At 43.9% G+C, this 17,276-nt stretch overlaps 1 protein-coding gene across 2 annotated transcripts in view; it reads left to right on the top strand.

Annotated features, from left to right (window-relative positions):
- Positions 1-4,723: 4,723 nt before the first annotated feature.
- Gpr149 (G protein-coupled receptor 149) overlaps positions 4,724-17,276 on the top strand; it is a 74,897-nt gene continuing 62,344 nt past the window's right edge. Inside the window, exons 1-3 of one of the 2 annotated variants that reach the window (XM_021231742.2) lie at positions 4,724-6,119; positions 7,012-7,204; positions 16,133-16,584. In XM_021231742.2, coding sequence (XP_021087401.1) covers positions 5,142-6,119; positions 7,012-7,204; positions 16,133-16,584 — 1,623 coding nt within the window. In that variant the 5' untranslated portion in view covers positions 4,724-5,141. The remainder of the gene's footprint in view (positions 6,120-7,011; positions 7,205-16,132; positions 16,585-17,276) is intronic. The other variant, XM_005077928.4, reaches the window with a different exon arrangement.

Consider the following 17,276-nt stretch of genomic DNA (forward strand, 5'->3'; position numbering starts at 1 on the left):
AGATGCATTACTTGACACTTGACAAAATTAGTTTTAAAATTCTGCCGAAGTCTGTGTCAGTAAATACAAGAGAGCCGCAGGTGTCCTTGAATGCAAGGATGATGGATTTGCATACACCCCCCCCCCGCCTTACCCAAGTTGCTAGTTTGCTTGATAAAGAGGGGAGCTACCCAGTGAAAAGGCAGAAAGGGTCAAGAGGCTTTGGACCAGACTAAGACCCCTGCAGGACAGACTAAACTGTGTGCCCCATTACCTCAGTGGACACAACAGATGTGGAGGGAACACATGCATAAGTCAGCTTGTTCCCTTACAGGACTGACATGTAGTCTGTAGAGGGGCTAGTCCCATTGCTTTGGGGTGCAAGTATGCCCTCATCTTTGTGAACACAGCTGTGGGCCCCTTACATACGTCCCTATGCCAAAGAACAGCCACCGTCAAGGGTTTCATTCAGTTCAGGGTTATGTGGAAAATTGATTGTGACAAGGTGGGTTAGTTAGGATTTCTACTGTTGTGGAAAGACACCACGAGGAAAGCAACTCTTACAGAGGAAAATATTTCACTGGGGCTGGCTTACACTTCACAGGGTTAGTCCATTATCATTATGGTGGGAAGCATAGTAGCACGCAGGCAGAATTCTACATCTAGAGCCACAGGTAACAGGAAGAGACAGTGAGCCACTCAGCCTGGCTTAGGCTTCTGAAACCTCAAAGCCCTCCACCTGTGACACACTTCCTCCAACAAGGCCACACCTCCAGTAATGCCACTCCCAAGGGGAGACATTTTCATTCAAATCACCACACTCCACTCTCTGGCTCCACAGGCTCATGGCCATATCGTAATGCAAAATGCATTTAGTCCAACTTCGAAAGTCCTCATAGCCTATACCAGTCTCAACCCTGGTCAAAAGTCATGGCAGTCCCCTAACTATAACCCCTATAAATTCAAAATAAGAAAGCAGATCACATACTGGCAACATTACTGTTACAAAAGGGAGGAAAAAGAGCATAGTGAGGAAATACTGGACCAAAGCAAGACCAAAAACCAGCTGGGCAAACTCTGAACTCTGCATCTCCATATCGGATGTCAAAACACTCTTTGGATCTCCAACTCCTTTCAGCTTTGTTGACTGCAACATACTTCTTTGTCTCGAGCTGGTTCCACACTGTTAGCAACTTTCCTCTCAGGTACCCCATGACTCTGGGGTCTCTAACATCTTGGAGTCCCCGACACAATTCAAGTTTCAACTTTACATCTTCACACAATGACTTCTATTGACCTCCATTCAGGGACATCCCTGACATGCCCCCTGACCTCAGCAGCTTTCCTTAATTGCAGAGGAAAATTCCATAATCTCTTTCTTGTATCCTGGACCCTAAGGCCAAAGCAATGTGTCTGAAGCTGCCAAGTTTCTCTGCTGGCTGGGGCTGGACCATGACCCCCTTCTCCAAATATATTTTAATCAGCTTTCTGTTTTCAATGATTTCCTTCACTACCTAAGTTTGGCTGTCCTACAACTTGCTCTGCAAACCAAGCTGGCCTTGAACTCAAAGATCTGCCAGCCTCTGCCTTCCAAGTGCTGGGATTAAAGGTTTGCACCTGCCATGCCTGACCTTAAACTTTATCAAACAAGAGCAAAAGACAGCCACATTCTTCATCTAAGTATCCTAAGAACAATCTATAGACCATATTTTAACATTCTTCTTCTCTGAAATATCTTAAGCAGGCAGACATGGTGTTGGACAGGTATCTAAGAGTTCCACATCTGTTTCAGTAGGCAGTAGGAAGAGACAGTGACTTGGGCCAATCCCTAAGAGTCTATGGGGGCCATTTTCACTCAACCCACTGTAAGAAGCTGTGTTTTCGAGGCTGCAGTTGGAGCAGTTTGAGGTTTGTACCTGAGAGGGGGAGTGTGGACTAAAGACAGGCTAACTATAGATGGTAAAGGAAAGAAGGGAGCTACAGAATGGAATCAGGAGGGCAGATTCAGTTAATACTGAATTGCCACAAGTTTATTTTTCACCACTCTTATACTCCTTAACCAAAAGGGGTACACAGTATCATGTATACAGAGCAGACAGACGCTTCTTCCTCTTCACTCCAAGGGTTCAGTAACCACACCTTAGATTCAACTTCTTGTTCCCTGGCCTTAAGGGTCAGAAGTAACCACACCTCAGACCAGGTCTGTTGATATTCATAATAAGACAGCCAAAGCCAAGATCCAACATCCTACTGTAGTCACACCTTTGACCTTTAGGTCGTAACGACATGCTGAGGACAGTTTTGAACTCTGTGCCCTTGAGCCAGAATGGAGAGGAGCCATCTTAGGGGCACCAACAACCCACCACACAGGTGTTAGTTAGGTCAGATTTGCAGAACTCCAGTAAAGACAACCAGATACAATGGTATTTCTACCTAACATACAAGCCCCTAGAGCCTGGTTAGCTGAAAGAATAAAGAACTGTTAAAGCATCAGTTGATAAAAATGGACACAGTATCAAGCTGCCGTCTAAATCTGTTTCTGTTTCACCATGGATAGTGCAGTTCTTAAGACTTCACTAGACAAAAGTTTCTCAATGCAGTGGATGGCAGTTAACACAGAAACTCACACTGGGTTAAGTTCAGGGAATCGGTGTGCTCAACCAAAATAGGACAGCTGTACCATATCCATCACTGAAGGGGGAGCAGAAAGACTATAAAAGTCAGGGCTGAGCATGGCAGGACCACTGTGGTAATGAACTCACAGCAGCTATGGTTACACGCACAAGACCCCAACAATAACAAGCCAACCAACACTCAGCAATAGAAAGGAAGTGACTCATGAGCCCCAAACTCTAGCTGGAGGCACTGTTGACAGTTGGTGATTCCTGGGGGGAAATGTCAGTTTTAATGAAGGGTGTGGCCCCTGGTAGGTGGACTGCACCCCAGTGGACGGCCCCATATACGTAAGTACATGGGCAGCACAAATTGGACTCAGTGAATTAGCAGCAAAACAAAAGGACGCAAAGAGGAGGTGGGAAGATGATCTAGGAGGAGTGGGGGATAGATGTATCATAAAATATATTGAACGCAAGCATAAAATTCTCAAAGAATTAATTTAAAATAGTGCATATATTTTTTAAAAACTAAGCAGCGGAGGCACCTAAGTATAGGGGGCACCCTGAACCAGTGGGAAAAGGCACCCTTAGAGGCCATGAGCTTGGTAAATAAAAATCCTAGCGTCAAGGAGGTTACTTTGTTACAGGTTGCTAACCAAGCAAGCCCTGAGGACCCACAAAGCATCAGTGCTACTGCTGTTGCTGCCAGCTTCCTGCCACTAGAGAGTAGGACCCTGTTGCTGCAGACGGGACATACTTTGGTTGGAGGACAAGGAGAAATAAAGCAGGGACTGAGCTACAAGAAGGTACTATTCGGGCCGCTGGGAGAGCATTGTCACCGACACTACTGCTTGGCAATGTATATTCTATGTGCTACAATAAAAAAAAGACAGGATGTGTCTGCTTGTGCCACAATGGTACAACTGTCTTGGGAACAATAAACACTCTGGACTACACATCAGTCACATCTGGGGAGGCCATATGTCCTGGTGGGGAAGCAGCTGCTACTATTTTATTAAAAGTATGCGATGTGTCCACCAAACTGTCATCTAAACGTTTGTGCTTATGCCCGTACGCCACTGTTGCTGTCGGTGGAAACGTACCATGGAGGGAAACTTCCTTTTGCAATACGTTGTGCCCCTCAGAGACTCATAACCACTGCTGAAAGTCCTAAGTGACTGTTACTGTGGCCATAGCGGCCCATGCTTAGTCATAGACGAAAGAGATGGAGTGTTGTACAGCTGTGCATTGAGTTCTTCGGATCTGAAACATTCCCTTCAGTGGGGAGGCTCCCGACACTCTGGAGGCAGACAAACTTGTACACATCTAAGAAAGCTGAAACTTGCAAGATTCACACGGCCCCCTCCTTACTGTAGTAGAAGGGAAACGATTGTGGGAGAGAAGACTCTGGCCAGTGGGCTTCCTAGAGGTGATTCCCCAGAATGCCCAAAATCTGTACTGGATGGGCTTTTTTTCAAGGAGGCAGCTGTTCTGGTGCCACTCCTGTTTCTATAAGTAACCCCCAGTAAACACTCACTAGTTAACCAAGTCGGACTTTGGTGCAGTCGTTACTTTGGCCTGCTGTGGGTTCCCTTAGTGCGGGGAATAGACTTGCACCTGTGTGGTGTCTCTCCGGGGGCAGAGCCTCTCACACAACGGAAGCCCAGAGGTAAAGGATAAGGATTTCAGCTATTGGCATAGCTTAGACCTCTTGGCGGTGGTTTCCATAGTTCACATAAAACCACAGCAAGTGTTTGGACTGGTTTTATATGCCAAAATCAAGAGGCACATAAAGGCTTGTTTCTTGTCAGCTGAGCAGTGAAGAGAAGCTCCAAATCATTTTGTTGCAGCACTGAACTCTCTCCTGCTTGCAGCCGACTCCTCCTTCCTGCAGCTCCCAGGATATCACGGACTGATTAAAGAGCACAAGGTTTGGAGGGAGCTCAGGCTCCCTATAACTGGCTCTCTCTCTCTCTCTCTCTCTCTCTCTCTCTCTCTCTCTCTCTCTCTCTCTCTCTCTCTCTCTCTCTCCCTCCCTCCTCCCTCCCTCCCTCCCTCCCTCCCTCCCTCCCTTTCCCTCCCCCCCCCTCTCCAGCTGAGCTGAAACCTACCTGACAACCTCTGCCTTTGAATCCAGCTCTGGGAACAGATGCATCATTTTATTGTCCTCCCAAGTGATGGCATCAAGCTAGAGATGCTCCTTGGGAGTGACCCACAGCATCCTGGCGTGGGGGCTTTGCAATCTGCCTGAGGAGTTTTCTGCTTCCTTGTCTGAAATTTGGTGGTAGGAGGAAGTTTCCCGTTGATTTATTTACTTAAAATATTGAAAAAGTTTGGTGCATTTTGGTGCCTGGAATGGATCCCCGTTTGAAGATATGGGTTGAGTCACATCTTCCTAACTGAGACATGTCTGACCATTTCCTGCCGGAGGAACACACGGAACATCTAGAGAAACTTGGCAGGAGAAATGCCACCTGATTTGCAACTCTCACGCTCTGAGAAAAATCATCAGACTCGTCCAAGAGGGGAATTAAGATATTAAGGACGATGGCTTTCCTTCTCAGCAACTTGACAAACGACTCTAACCTGTGGAAAGTAAGTCATAATTCTACGGACCTTGGGAGTTCGCCAGCAACTCTGACTCTCTCCCTCTTTTGCCTCATCTGTTTAATGACGCTCGCAGCTCTGGTGGGCAGCATTTTCTCACTGTTTTCCCTGCTGGCCGTGCAAAACAGGACTGTCGTGTCCATGCTTGTGGCTTCCTGGTCCGTGGATGACCTCCTGAGCGTCTTGTCAGTGGCCATCTTCATGTTTCTGCAGTGGCCAAAAGAGGCTCCAGGCTACTCCCAGTCTCTGTGCGCCACGTCTGCCTTGCTTTATGTATGCCAGGGCCTCTCCAGCAACTTGAAGGCGACTCTGATAGTCTCCTACAACTTTTATACGATGCGCAGGACAGTGGCCAGTCAGTCAGCCTCCTTGCGATCAGGGCAGGTGCTTGGTGCGGCATTGACCGTGTGGGCGGTCAGCCTGCTGCTGGCCGCGCTCCCGCTGTGTGGCTGGGGCTTCTTCGTGCGCACGCCCTGGGGCTGCCTAACGGACTGCTCCAGTCCCTACGTGCTGCTCCTCTTCGCGGTGTACGCTTCTGCCTTTGGGCTCCTGGCCGTTCTCTCCGTGCCTCTCACTCACCAGCTGCTGTGTTCCGCGGAGCCGCCGAGACTCCACGCCAACTACCAGGAAATTTCGCGTGGCGCCTCCACTCCTGGGACCCCTGCTGCTGGGGGAAGAGTACTCTGTCTGTCACCAGAGGATGTCGCGATCCCAGCTCTGCGATGTGCTGGGGGATGCTCCCCGAGCTCGGACTCGGTGTTTGCCCCAGGTCAGCCTGCTGCCTCCGGCTCTGGAGCCAGCAGGCGAGAGATTCCCGGGACTCCCCATGGCACCAGCAGCTTCCAAGTGAGCCTGGCACAGAAGCGCTTTGCTTTGATCCTAGCGCTGACGAAAGTCATCCTTTGGCTGCCCATGATGGTGAGTGCATTACCATGCGCGGGTGTGTGTGTGCTGAGCCCAGGCGCGGGTTTGGGGAGCCACCCCAAAGAGGCGGGGGTAAGTCCGCTCCTGAACGCATCTGTTGGAGCTGAAGACACGCCGGGGAGGAAAGCAGTTCACCTGGGGACTAGTTAGCTAACAAGCCTTGGCTACTTAGTATTTCTCAATCTAAGAAGGGCGGAGAGCCTTTTCGATTACAGGAGACCTGGTTTTCCTTGATGTTCTCTCTTCAGGCTAAATCTGGGCGTATTCAGAGAGAGAGAGGGAGGAACTAAAATGATTTTTCCTTCAACCTTCTCTAGCCTACCCAATTTTATCCCTTGTTTCCTCCTGCCTGGTGGGGACACCGCCCACATCCAACATCCATCACCAAGAGACAGAAAGGTGTGACCCCACTTGGGGCGGGGGGGGGCGGGAGGGAGAGAGGAAGAAAATTAGCTTTTGTTCCCGGCTTCCTGGAGTGAGGTGAGAGGAGAGGAGGAGCTCTCTCGCTGTGACCAGCACACCAGGGTGGGGACCTGGAAACAAGAAGCCACAGATCCTCTGAGTTTCCAGGACAGGTCCCACGGGTTCCTGCCCCCTTCCCTGCCTAGCATCTCTGGGTTATAGATTGCCTGCCTCCCGGGGTAGAGATTTCAGAGGGCAGCAGGTGCAGACCGAGCGCGTTGAGAAAGACCCAGGTGCACCGAGGTCTGTCTCGTGCATTCCCATGATCTTGCCGCCCAAGTGCCGGCACCGGGGGTGTAGCCCAGAAGCTGAGTTGCTGTCGTTCAAGAAAGAGGGGCTTGGACAGAAGGCTTCAGCGGAGCGAGGGCTGTGAGAGAGGCTTGGAAGGGGGAACGGCTCGAGTCTGAAGTTCTTTGCCTTTCAGATCCACATGGTGGTAAAACACGTGGTGGGGTTTCAGAGCCCTCCGGTCGATACGCTCAGCTTTCTACTGACCCTGCTGGCCAGCGTTGTAACCCCCGTGTTTGTCTTGTCCAAACGCTGGACCCACTTGCCCTGTGGCTGCATCATCAACTGCCAGCCAGACGCCTACTCCGTGGCTTTTGATGGGAAAAAGTGTAAGTCCTCCACGGGGACGGAGGGGGAACCTATGCCTACACTACACTACACTACACTACACTACAGCAAAGTGGCTTATGGAGAAAGCCACAGGGGTGGGGAGTGACGATTTTAGGACGGGGGGCCACATGGTAAACAACGAGAAGAAACGACAAAAGTTTAGCTTAGTGTTAGAGTTGGTTTTAAACAACCCTGAGAACTATTTATTTATTCGTGACTATTTTTTAGGTAAGAAAGGGGTGTGGAGGAAATCCATTCAACTCAGCCCTTTGATGTCAACACAGATCCTTATATGTTAGCTCCTTCCTTTTTTAGCCCAGAGTAGAAAAATCAATCCCTCTTCCTTCCCAAGCCTACATATGAGGAGCAGAATTGCTGAGCAGCTTGAGCTTGAAAAGCTGTACACTCCCCCAAAGAGCTTAAAACTCCCTCCCTGAGCTGTAATCCATTCTTATTCAGTAGAAAGGTAAAATAAAATAAAGGTGCTTTCATTATTTTGATGCTTATTTTCCCCTAAGATACTGGAAAAGTCTTGTAGTATGTAACTATCTTGCCTGAAAATAATTTCCCAGTAAATGTTCACATTGTTCCCAAACTGTCCAAAACACATTACACCCCTAATGCCTGTCAATAAGCAAAAATCCCCAAACTTAAAAGAGGATGGGGTTTTCTGGTTGTCCTTGTTTTGGTGCCCAAGATTCTACCCATGCTGTTCACTTTAAGAAGTTATTTATGTTGTTAGACGGGGGAAGGAGGGCAGTTGTTTCTGTGTTCATTCGGAGGCTGCAGGATTAGAGAGAGTAGTCCTGACCATATCACCATATCATCTGATTAAAAGAAACAGTATGATTCCTACTCCTCTCAACAAAAAGACAGCATGGATAGAAAACAGGACAAGACCTCAAATGGACTGTGTATTTTGATCTACTAAAAAATGAAAGGGCATTTTTGTCGTTCTAGATGAAAGACATACACTAGACTGAAAAAAAACCAGATGATTCCTTAGTGTGTGATCAGCTAACTTCTGCTAAATGTCCCTCGCACTGAATAAGCAAATATATTTTCTTTAACAGAGAACAAAGGTTAAATAAAAAGCCATTCATTTCAGACTATTTTAGGGTTGCAAAAACTAGAGAATATCAAAGAATTTTTCTGCAACCCAATGAACAACAAGGTTATTCTTATAAATATTAATTACTGGCCATTTTCATGTGTTGATTATATTAAATTGTTGACTATCTAGATATTTCCAACTGACAAATGTATTTCCATTGTTAAAATGTCATTGTTTTATTGGCAAAAGATGGCAAAATTATTTGTCTTTAAAGTAACTGTATAACATAACAATGATGTGTTTATAGAGATTAATAGCTAGAATTATAACCACAGAACCAACCGATAGTAAGTTATATGCACAATTTGCAAAGGCTTGTAGCAGTAAGAAATTATTTACAAGCTGGTTCTAACAGTTGACAAATGTTACTGCTATGTTATTACATTAGTGCAGTGATTCTTTCTTACAAAATTTAAGTAAGATTGTGAGGGAGGTAAGTTCATGCCAGCGGAAATGAAGTCTCAGTGAAGTGAGTTAGGCAAATGTATTTAAGAACTGAGAAGTAGCCATATCAGAACTAATTAATGTCAAAGCGATGTTACCAGCCTCTCATTCAAATTACCAGATAACCATTGCATCATCCACACTATTGCATGCTGGGAGAGTCCACAGCCAGGTTAGCTGAATCTCACGTTAGCACTGGATATGAAAAAAAAAAACAGGCCTTTCAAGACCAAAATAATCACTTTCCCCTAAAATCACTATCACTTTTGTTAACATTTATTTTAAAATTCCTAAAGAAAAGAAAAAGTTAGCTTTGAAGGCATGGGACATGTTTTCTTTTCACATGTGTAGTGCGCATGTGTGTATGCAAACATGTTCTTCACATGTGTTTGCAGGTACACGTACACATGTGTGCTCATGAAAGCCCAAGGTTGATATCTGGAGCAGACCTTGTTTTCTCTCCCCCCGTTTTTTTCAGTTAGGCAAGGTCTTTTCAGTCAAACCCAGAATTCGCCAATGCAGCTACTGCTAGTCAGACTGATGCCTGTCTCTGCTCCCAGATAAGCCTCCACAAACACCCACCATTTGTGCTTGAAGTGGTTTCTGAGGTTCTGAACTCTGGTCCTCTTGCTCTGTGCCAAATGCTTTAACTGCTGAGCCGTCATCTCCTTAAATCCCGAAGGAGGCTTACTTAAAAAAGAGAAAAGAAGAAAAGGAGTGGTTTTAAAAACAAAACCTTTCACTACTCTCCCCCCTCTATCCTGCTCCCAATCCATTCCCACTTGCCTTCAGTTTACCTAGGAGATCTCTTCTATTTCTTCTTCGCAGGGAAATACATGAGTCACTTTTTTGGACCCTCTTTGCTATCTAGCTTCTCTGGAGCTGTGGATTATATCTTGGTTATCCTTTACTTTATAGCTAATACCCATTTATGAGTGGGTACATACCATGTTTGTGTTTCTGGATCCGAGTTACCTCACTCAGGATAATTTTTTCTACTTCCCTCTATTTGCCTGCAAATTTCGTGATGCTATTTTTTTTCAACAGTTAATACTCCATTGTGTAACGTACTACATTTTCTTTGTCAGTTCTTCTGTAGAGAGGTATCTAGGTTGTTTCCAGTTTCTAGCTATTATGGATAGAATAGGTATGAATTTGGTTGCGCAAGTGTCCCTGTGGTAGGATACAGTATCCTTTGGGTATATGCCTAAGAATTGTATAGCTGGGTGTTGAGGTAGATTGATTCCCAGTTTTCTGAGAAATTGCCATATTGATTTCCAAAGTAGCTGTACAAATTTGCACTCCCACCAGCAGTGGAGGAGTGTTCCACTTACTCCACATCCTCTCCAACATAAGTTGTCATTCGTGTTTTTGATCTTAGCCATTCTGACAGGTGTAAGATGGTATCTCAGAGCCATTTTGATTTTCATTTCTCTGATGGCTAAGGATGTTGAGCACTTTCTTAAGTGTCTTTTGGCCATTTGAGACTCCTCTGTTTAGGTCTGTACCCCATTTTTAAATTGAGTTATTTGGGATTTTGATGTCAAGTTTCTTGAGTTCTTTATATATTTTGGAGATCAACCCTCTGTCAGATGTTGGTGAAGGTCTTTTCCCATTCTGTGGTCTGCCATTTTGTCTTATTGTCAGTGTCCTTTGTCTTACAGAAGCTTCTCAGTTTCATGAGATCTAGTAGCGCAGACACTGAAATGAGCAGTTAATAACCGGGGGTCTCACGAAGTTGTCTCCTGTGTCTGAGTCTGCTTCCCACCTTCTCTTCTAATGAGGTTCAACTCCCATGAATCTACAAGGAAGACCCCAGCTACTCCTAGCAATATTGAATAGGTAGCTTGAACTGGTTCTCTCTTGTAATGATATTGATGACTACCCTAAATGTCAATCAGAGACCCTTCATTCAGTGACTGATGGAAACAATGCAGAGACCCACAGCCAAGCACAGGGTCTCCGAAGAGAAGAGGAAGGATTGTACAACTGGAGGCTGGGGGGCATCAACATCATCACAGGGGATCCCACATAGACAACTAACCTGGGCTCATAGGAGGTCACAGATACTGGACCAAAAGCTAGGAAGCCAGCATGGGACTAACCTAGGCCTCTACATCTGTGTGGTAGCGGTATAGATTGGTTTACCTGTGGGATTCCTAACATGGGAAGTGGGGCCTGTCCCTGATGCTTTGGCAGGCTTTAGAAAACCTATTCCTCATACTAGGTTGCCTTACCAAGTCTTAATACGAGGGGAGGAACTCAGTCCTACCTCAATTTATTATGCCAGGCTTTGTTGACACCATGGGAGGCCTACCCCTTTCTGAACAGAAACAGAGGAGGAGTGGATTAGGATAGGGGGCAGAGGGAAGGTGGGGGAAGAAACGGAGGGAGAGGCGAGAGGGGAAACTGCCATGGAGATTTAAAATAAATCAATAGATTTAATTTAGAAAAAAAATGTAAAAGCAAACCCCAAAATGTTGCTAGAGAAATACTGATTTAGACACTTACGGGTCAAATAACTCCATTCCCTTTTGCAATCCAGATGATGCCAAAGGGAATTTAGTAAGAATGTGTACTTGTGGTAGAAAGCTCCACAACGGAGTTTTCATTGCTAGGAGTTCTGGGCCCCTCAACGTGGCTTCTATTCTGGCAGAACAGGTGTGGGCCAGATAGATGAACTCATTAGAAGTTTCACATTTAATTATTTGCTCTTAACAAAGGAAAACGCTCTTCTGTTTTACATTCTTTGTCACAGAACTCCAGGGGCAAGGAAGGAAAATGCTTCTTTCATTAACCCAAGGACACTAAAGATACTCTCATATTGAAATATGAGAAGATATAAGCGTATGTCTATTTCACCAAATGGCGACAGAAAGACAAGCAGCCAGGGGTTAATTAGCAGAAACAAAGATTCCCTTCTGTTTTGGAAAGGATTGTTTTTTTTTTTATATATTATCTCAGAACAAAAGTTTTTATGTCAATTTTAACATAGCAGTTTCACATAGTGTAGATACGATTTTCAAGCTCATGTTTTTGTATGTCATATTTTCAGCTTATTTTTGTCACAGAATCAGAGTGCCTGGTGATATATGTGAAAATTATTTTATAAGCTAATGCAATTATTGTAAAATTTTAGTTGGCAAGAGATGAGTGGTATATGCTTGGTCCAGGGTTTGAAAACAGCAAAGCTGCTCTTTTACAGATTTCTCAAAGTATCAGACTGTATTCGTTTGATCTTGAAATTTCTTGCAAGTTATTAATCAATCAAAGCTTCTCTATTCAAAAGCTTTAAAACATGGTTGCATTGTGTGTATGCAGTGTGTGTGTATGTGCGCATGTGTATGCATGCATGCGTGTGTGTGTGTGTGTGTGTGTGTGTGTGTGTGTGTGCGCGCGCGCGCGCCTTGGTGTGCATTTGGAGGTCAGAGGACAACTTTGTGCATTTTGCTCTTTCCTTCCATCTTTGCATGTGATCCGGGAATCTGAGTGCCATTACGTTACCCGCTGAGCCATCTCACTAGTCTTCTGTTAAGAAACGTTTATAAGCAACTCATGTACATTTAGTATATCCATTATATCAGGAACCAAGCATTCCTGTCCTCTCCAGCATGGTTTCTACACGTTGCCCCCCCCACCCCACACACTCCCCCACAGTAACTTGTCAAGGAAGTGCTTGTGATGCTTGTAGCACTGTGCTGCATGCTGAGTAAGGGACAGAAGTCCCTAGTTAATGACCTCTGAGCTAGGTTTGGGTCGAAAGCATGGCTTTTCAAATATGGTAATTTTTATTAATTCTTTGAGAATCTCATACAATATGTCTTTATCATATTTCCCCCACTCATTCCTCTTAGATCTAACCCCACCTTCATAACCTCCCTCAACTTAACGCCCTTTATTTTCTAAATAGTCCATTGAGTCCAAGTTGTGCTTCCCGTATACTCCTGAGTGTAGGGCCGTCCTCTTGGTCATGGGTGACCTACCAGGGACCACATCCTTAAAGAAAATTAACTCTCTCTCTCCTTGAGAAGCCATCAGCCGAAACATAACTTTTGATCTGTCTTTAACAGTTAAAAAGCAATTTTAGTTAAGTGCCAGAATCTTAAGATCATGATATTATTTATCAAATATGTGTATCTGACTTGATCTTGAAAATTATAAGTAGCTGGCTGTGCTGCTCCCCAACAAATGGCCAGAACTGAGGAGCCCTAATGAGATTCAGAGTGTTCCCATTATCTATACTACACTAGACTGTCAATTGTTACTGTTACCTATCTGACTCCTATAGACATTCAACTTTTTCTACCCATTATTCATAATTTTGTAGTTTGATTGTAAACCTAGCCTTTAACAGCTGACCCATCTCTCCAGCCCCCATTATGCATAATTTTAAAAAGACGTAATTTTTTTGTGCTTAAGGAAACTGAAGGTAATAGATTTGCTAACATTTCTGTCAGCATAATTTCGATCATTAACTGTTTCTGCGTGTGTGTGTGTGTGTGTGTGTGTGTGTCTCCTGTGTTCGTGTGAAGATGTGAGTGTGATAGTCTGTGTATGAGCATGTAGAAGCCAGAGGTTGACTTATGATGTCTTATTTTTGCTTTCTATTTTACATTTTGAGGCAAAGTCTCTCACTGGACCGAGAGATCACCTGGTTATCCAGGAAACTCCGCAGATAACAACTCCAGTGCTGGAGTTATAGACAAGCATCACTGGTGCCCAGCAAGCACCAGGATCTGAGCTCAGCTCCTAATACTTAAGCAGCAAGCGGTTTACCCACAAACCATCTCTCCAGCCCCTTGATTACTGGTTTTAACTCAAACACTGTCAACTGTCTAGTATTCCATCAGTTACCTCAGGGAGGGTTTACCATCAGTGTTAAGGAAAGACATTAAAAACGAAAATTCAGTAATTGCAGGAAAACTTTTTTCTTGGTTTTAATGCGTGTACAGGTGTACAGACAGACTCTGACCTAGAAATGTCGTGCCATGCCTTTCTGCTTCCATTACTTCATGTGGAGTAAATCACTTGAATTCTGTAGCCAGAGAATTTTAAATTTAAATCACTTTGTAAGATGAGTACGCAAAGGCAGTTTTCCCTATTGATCTCAGTTATCTCTACAAACGAGGATGGATACCGTTTCTATTATGTAGATGTACCATGAAACAACATAGCCGATCTATTGCCTCATAATGACTTTGGCCACCTTCATTTCCTGTGTGTGTGATATGTGATTGTGTGTGTGGGAGTATGGAGGTAAGACAATGACTTTTGGGAGACAGTTCTACTACTACTTGAGTGAGGGCTACAGCACAGGTCATCTGACTTGAATGGCAAACATATATTTAGTGAGTGAGCCATTTCTTTTTTTCTCTCTCTCTTCCTTTTTTATTGTTATTTAAGTAAGAAACAAGCTTGTTTTGCATGTAAATCCCGGCTCTCTCCTCCTCCCCTCCCACCCTGTCCTCCCCACCAGAGTGAGCCATTTCTTGTCACCTCACACTTCCTTGTATGCTCCTGACCTGGAAACAGATATTCCAATAGCACATTCAGATCATGCCTTTAAAAGTGTTACACATTTTTTTACTCTCCGTACGTCAGTTACAATACGCAGCTAACACTATGCAGTCAAGCACTAATCATAAAACTGGTGTTTTATGAGCACCCTTATTTTCTGAGCAGTTCTAGATTGCAAGTTTGCCACTTTGTATATCTTTTGGATAAGGGGAACTGATCGATAATCATGTCATCCTTGAAGTCCCTCAGCTTTCAGCCTCAAAGTTGCTTAAAAGTTATAATTTAACTTTACTGGAACATCTTACTGGAAAAGTATAGCTATAAATGTCACAGTATCCAGGATATAATCATCTGCTTCCACCTTTCCATTTTTTGACACAAGTTTTTCTAACTCATGTTTTGACTCACACAAAAATGAATGATACTGATAAATTCTATTTTTCAGGAAGTAGAACTGGGCTGTAAATCTTTGGCTCTGGGAACATTTCAGTAATAGAATGAGCATGTGAATGCCACTAGGGTGTGTTGAAAAGTGAATCAAAATTTATGTATTATTCCCATAAAAATTTTACAGCCTTTCATAATTTTTTTCCACCAAAGATAGCTAAGTGCCTAACTATAAAGCATTGAGCTATCAAAATAGAAAGTTTTCTTAAAACAAACCATGTTTCAAAAGGTTAAAAATAAAGCATTCAACTGCATTTAGTACCACTTTGATATAGCTTGATTCTTAATACTTGAAAATCGTCTGTTATTGACTGACACTCGTACACAAAAATTGTATCACTTTCTGCCACACTGTCTTCCAAGACTTTGAGCCGTGCACACTAATTAATAGTGCGATATTTGGAATACCTGCTCTTTGACTGCTTAAATAATGAAATGTATACGTCCTTGCTAAACTTGCCTTGTAGTTATTCAGATTTATAAATATCTTATTTTTGCATTCATTTTTAAAACAGATGCATTCTGAGTTTATTTGTATAAGGAATGTACACATTGCTAAGTGTGGTGACTCACACCTGTAGCCCCAGAATTGAGACATAAAGGTAAAGATTTCAAGGCCAGCCTGTGATACCTGAAAAAATCTCAACACCAGACTCAGTGACAATTGGAGAGAGATTTATTCATTTATTTATTTATCTGGAGTTTACAAGCTCCATGGCAAACCGTGGACTAATTTTCAATGGGTGCCTTTGCAGACATCAATGCTGGAAGTAGCATAGATAAAAATTCTTGAAGTGATTATATCTTCATAGTAGTTCATAATATAAAGTCAGTTTTGTAATGAATTTCTAGGACAGTGGCATATAGTGCTTTCCAAAGTAAAGAAATTTATAGAATGAGTGAAATGAGGGCTGAAGAGGTGGCCCGGTGGTTAAGAGCACTGGCACTTCTTAGAGGACCTGGGTTCAATCCCCAGCACCCACGTGACAGCTCACAACTGTCACTCCAGTTCCTGGGGATCTGGCACCCTCACACCAATGTACATAAAGTAAATTTAAATAGATTATCTTATAAAATGGCGAACTGAAAAAAACTGAGTATATTTGAGAGTTTTCTTAGTTACAGTTAAGTTTTAGTTGTGTGAAATTACCTTAAAGGCTGAGTCTTTTAGAGAGCTGCTTTTCAAGACACTCACAATGTAAGAGACACTGAGCTGAGAGTAATAAGACAATTGAATTTTGTAAGACACATGGCTTTGCATGCGTTACAATAAGCAACTGAAGATATGTTAACTCCAGGTAATCAGGTAAACGCAGTGCCTATCCATACTCGCTATTTACATCCAGTGCTGTTTTGCTGTTCATATCTTCCGGACTAACTGTGGAATTCTGTTATTTTCATTCAGCAAAGAGGAAAGGCTTTGAATTCAATCTGTCATTCCAACAAGGTTATGGAATCTATAAAATATCACACGCAGATTACTATGAGGATGATGAAAATGCCATCTCCTACCACAACCTGAAGAACTCTGAGTGTGAAGCTACAAAGGAGCCTGGGGGAGACAACCGCAGCGTCTTCAATGCCATCACGGTAGAAATCAGCACCGCGCCTCCTTTGGACAGCGGCACGCTGCTGTCGGGCATCAACAAGTGCACCAATACAGACATCCCCGAGCCCAGACAAGGCTTCAGCGAGGAAAAGAGTGCTTTTCCTGTTAAAACAGAAAGCGAAATTAACTGTGAAGAAACCACCTCGTTTGAAGGTCCAGAGAGACGGCTGTCTCATGAGGAGAGTCACAAGCCAGAGCTTTCAGACTGGGAGTGGTGCAGGAGTAAGTCAGAACGAACACCGCGCCAGGTAAGGTGAAGGCTGCTCTACCTTGCAAATTAAAAGTCAACCTAAACAAGAGCCCTATGAAAAGATGATGAGTTTATCCCTTCATTGAGTCAAACCCAAGGGTGATTTCTCTTGTCTCCATTGCTTTCCACGGTATCTCATTTTTCACTGCAAGGCCTTTGAAATACCCCCATTTATTTACTTTTCCTTAGTCTTACATTGCCAATCAAAAATCTATATAATTTGGAGTCAGTGGGCATCCATGGAGTCTTTGAGAAGTATAAGGCGTTTTATTTTAACCTCAGGTAATCTGCTTAAATCCAGACTGTATTCCAGAGCTCAAGCTCCTACGTCCGTTGGTTAAATTAGTTTAACATGAGTATTTTAATTTTTCACACACAATCAAGCATGTGACTTATTTCAGGATGCATTCTTGTGAGCCATTCCAACCCTTGACAAATGTCCCATTTCTTTACGTATGAAAAGTATGGTTTGATGACGGTTTAAAAACTGAAACAAATTGCATGAGAGTGTCCTTCCACTTCCTGTTGACCCCTGCCTTCTGTGAGAGGTGAGGAGTCTTTGCTAATGTTTCATAATGTTTCAGCGTTATATTGACATGAGCTTGAGGGTACTAAATCCTCATATTTGATAGTTACCCTTGCTTGAGGGGGGCTTAAAGTTACTGGGGAGAAGGAAGCTTCTTCTGCATT

The sequence above is a fragment of the Mesocricetus auratus genome, unplaced genomic scaffold, assembly GCF_017639785.1.
Source record: "Mesocricetus auratus isolate SY011 unplaced genomic scaffold, BCM_Maur_2.0 Super-Scaffold_100011, whole genome shotgun sequence".
NCBI classification, from domain to species: Eukaryota; Metazoa; Chordata; class Mammalia; order Rodentia; family Cricetidae; genus Mesocricetus; species Mesocricetus auratus.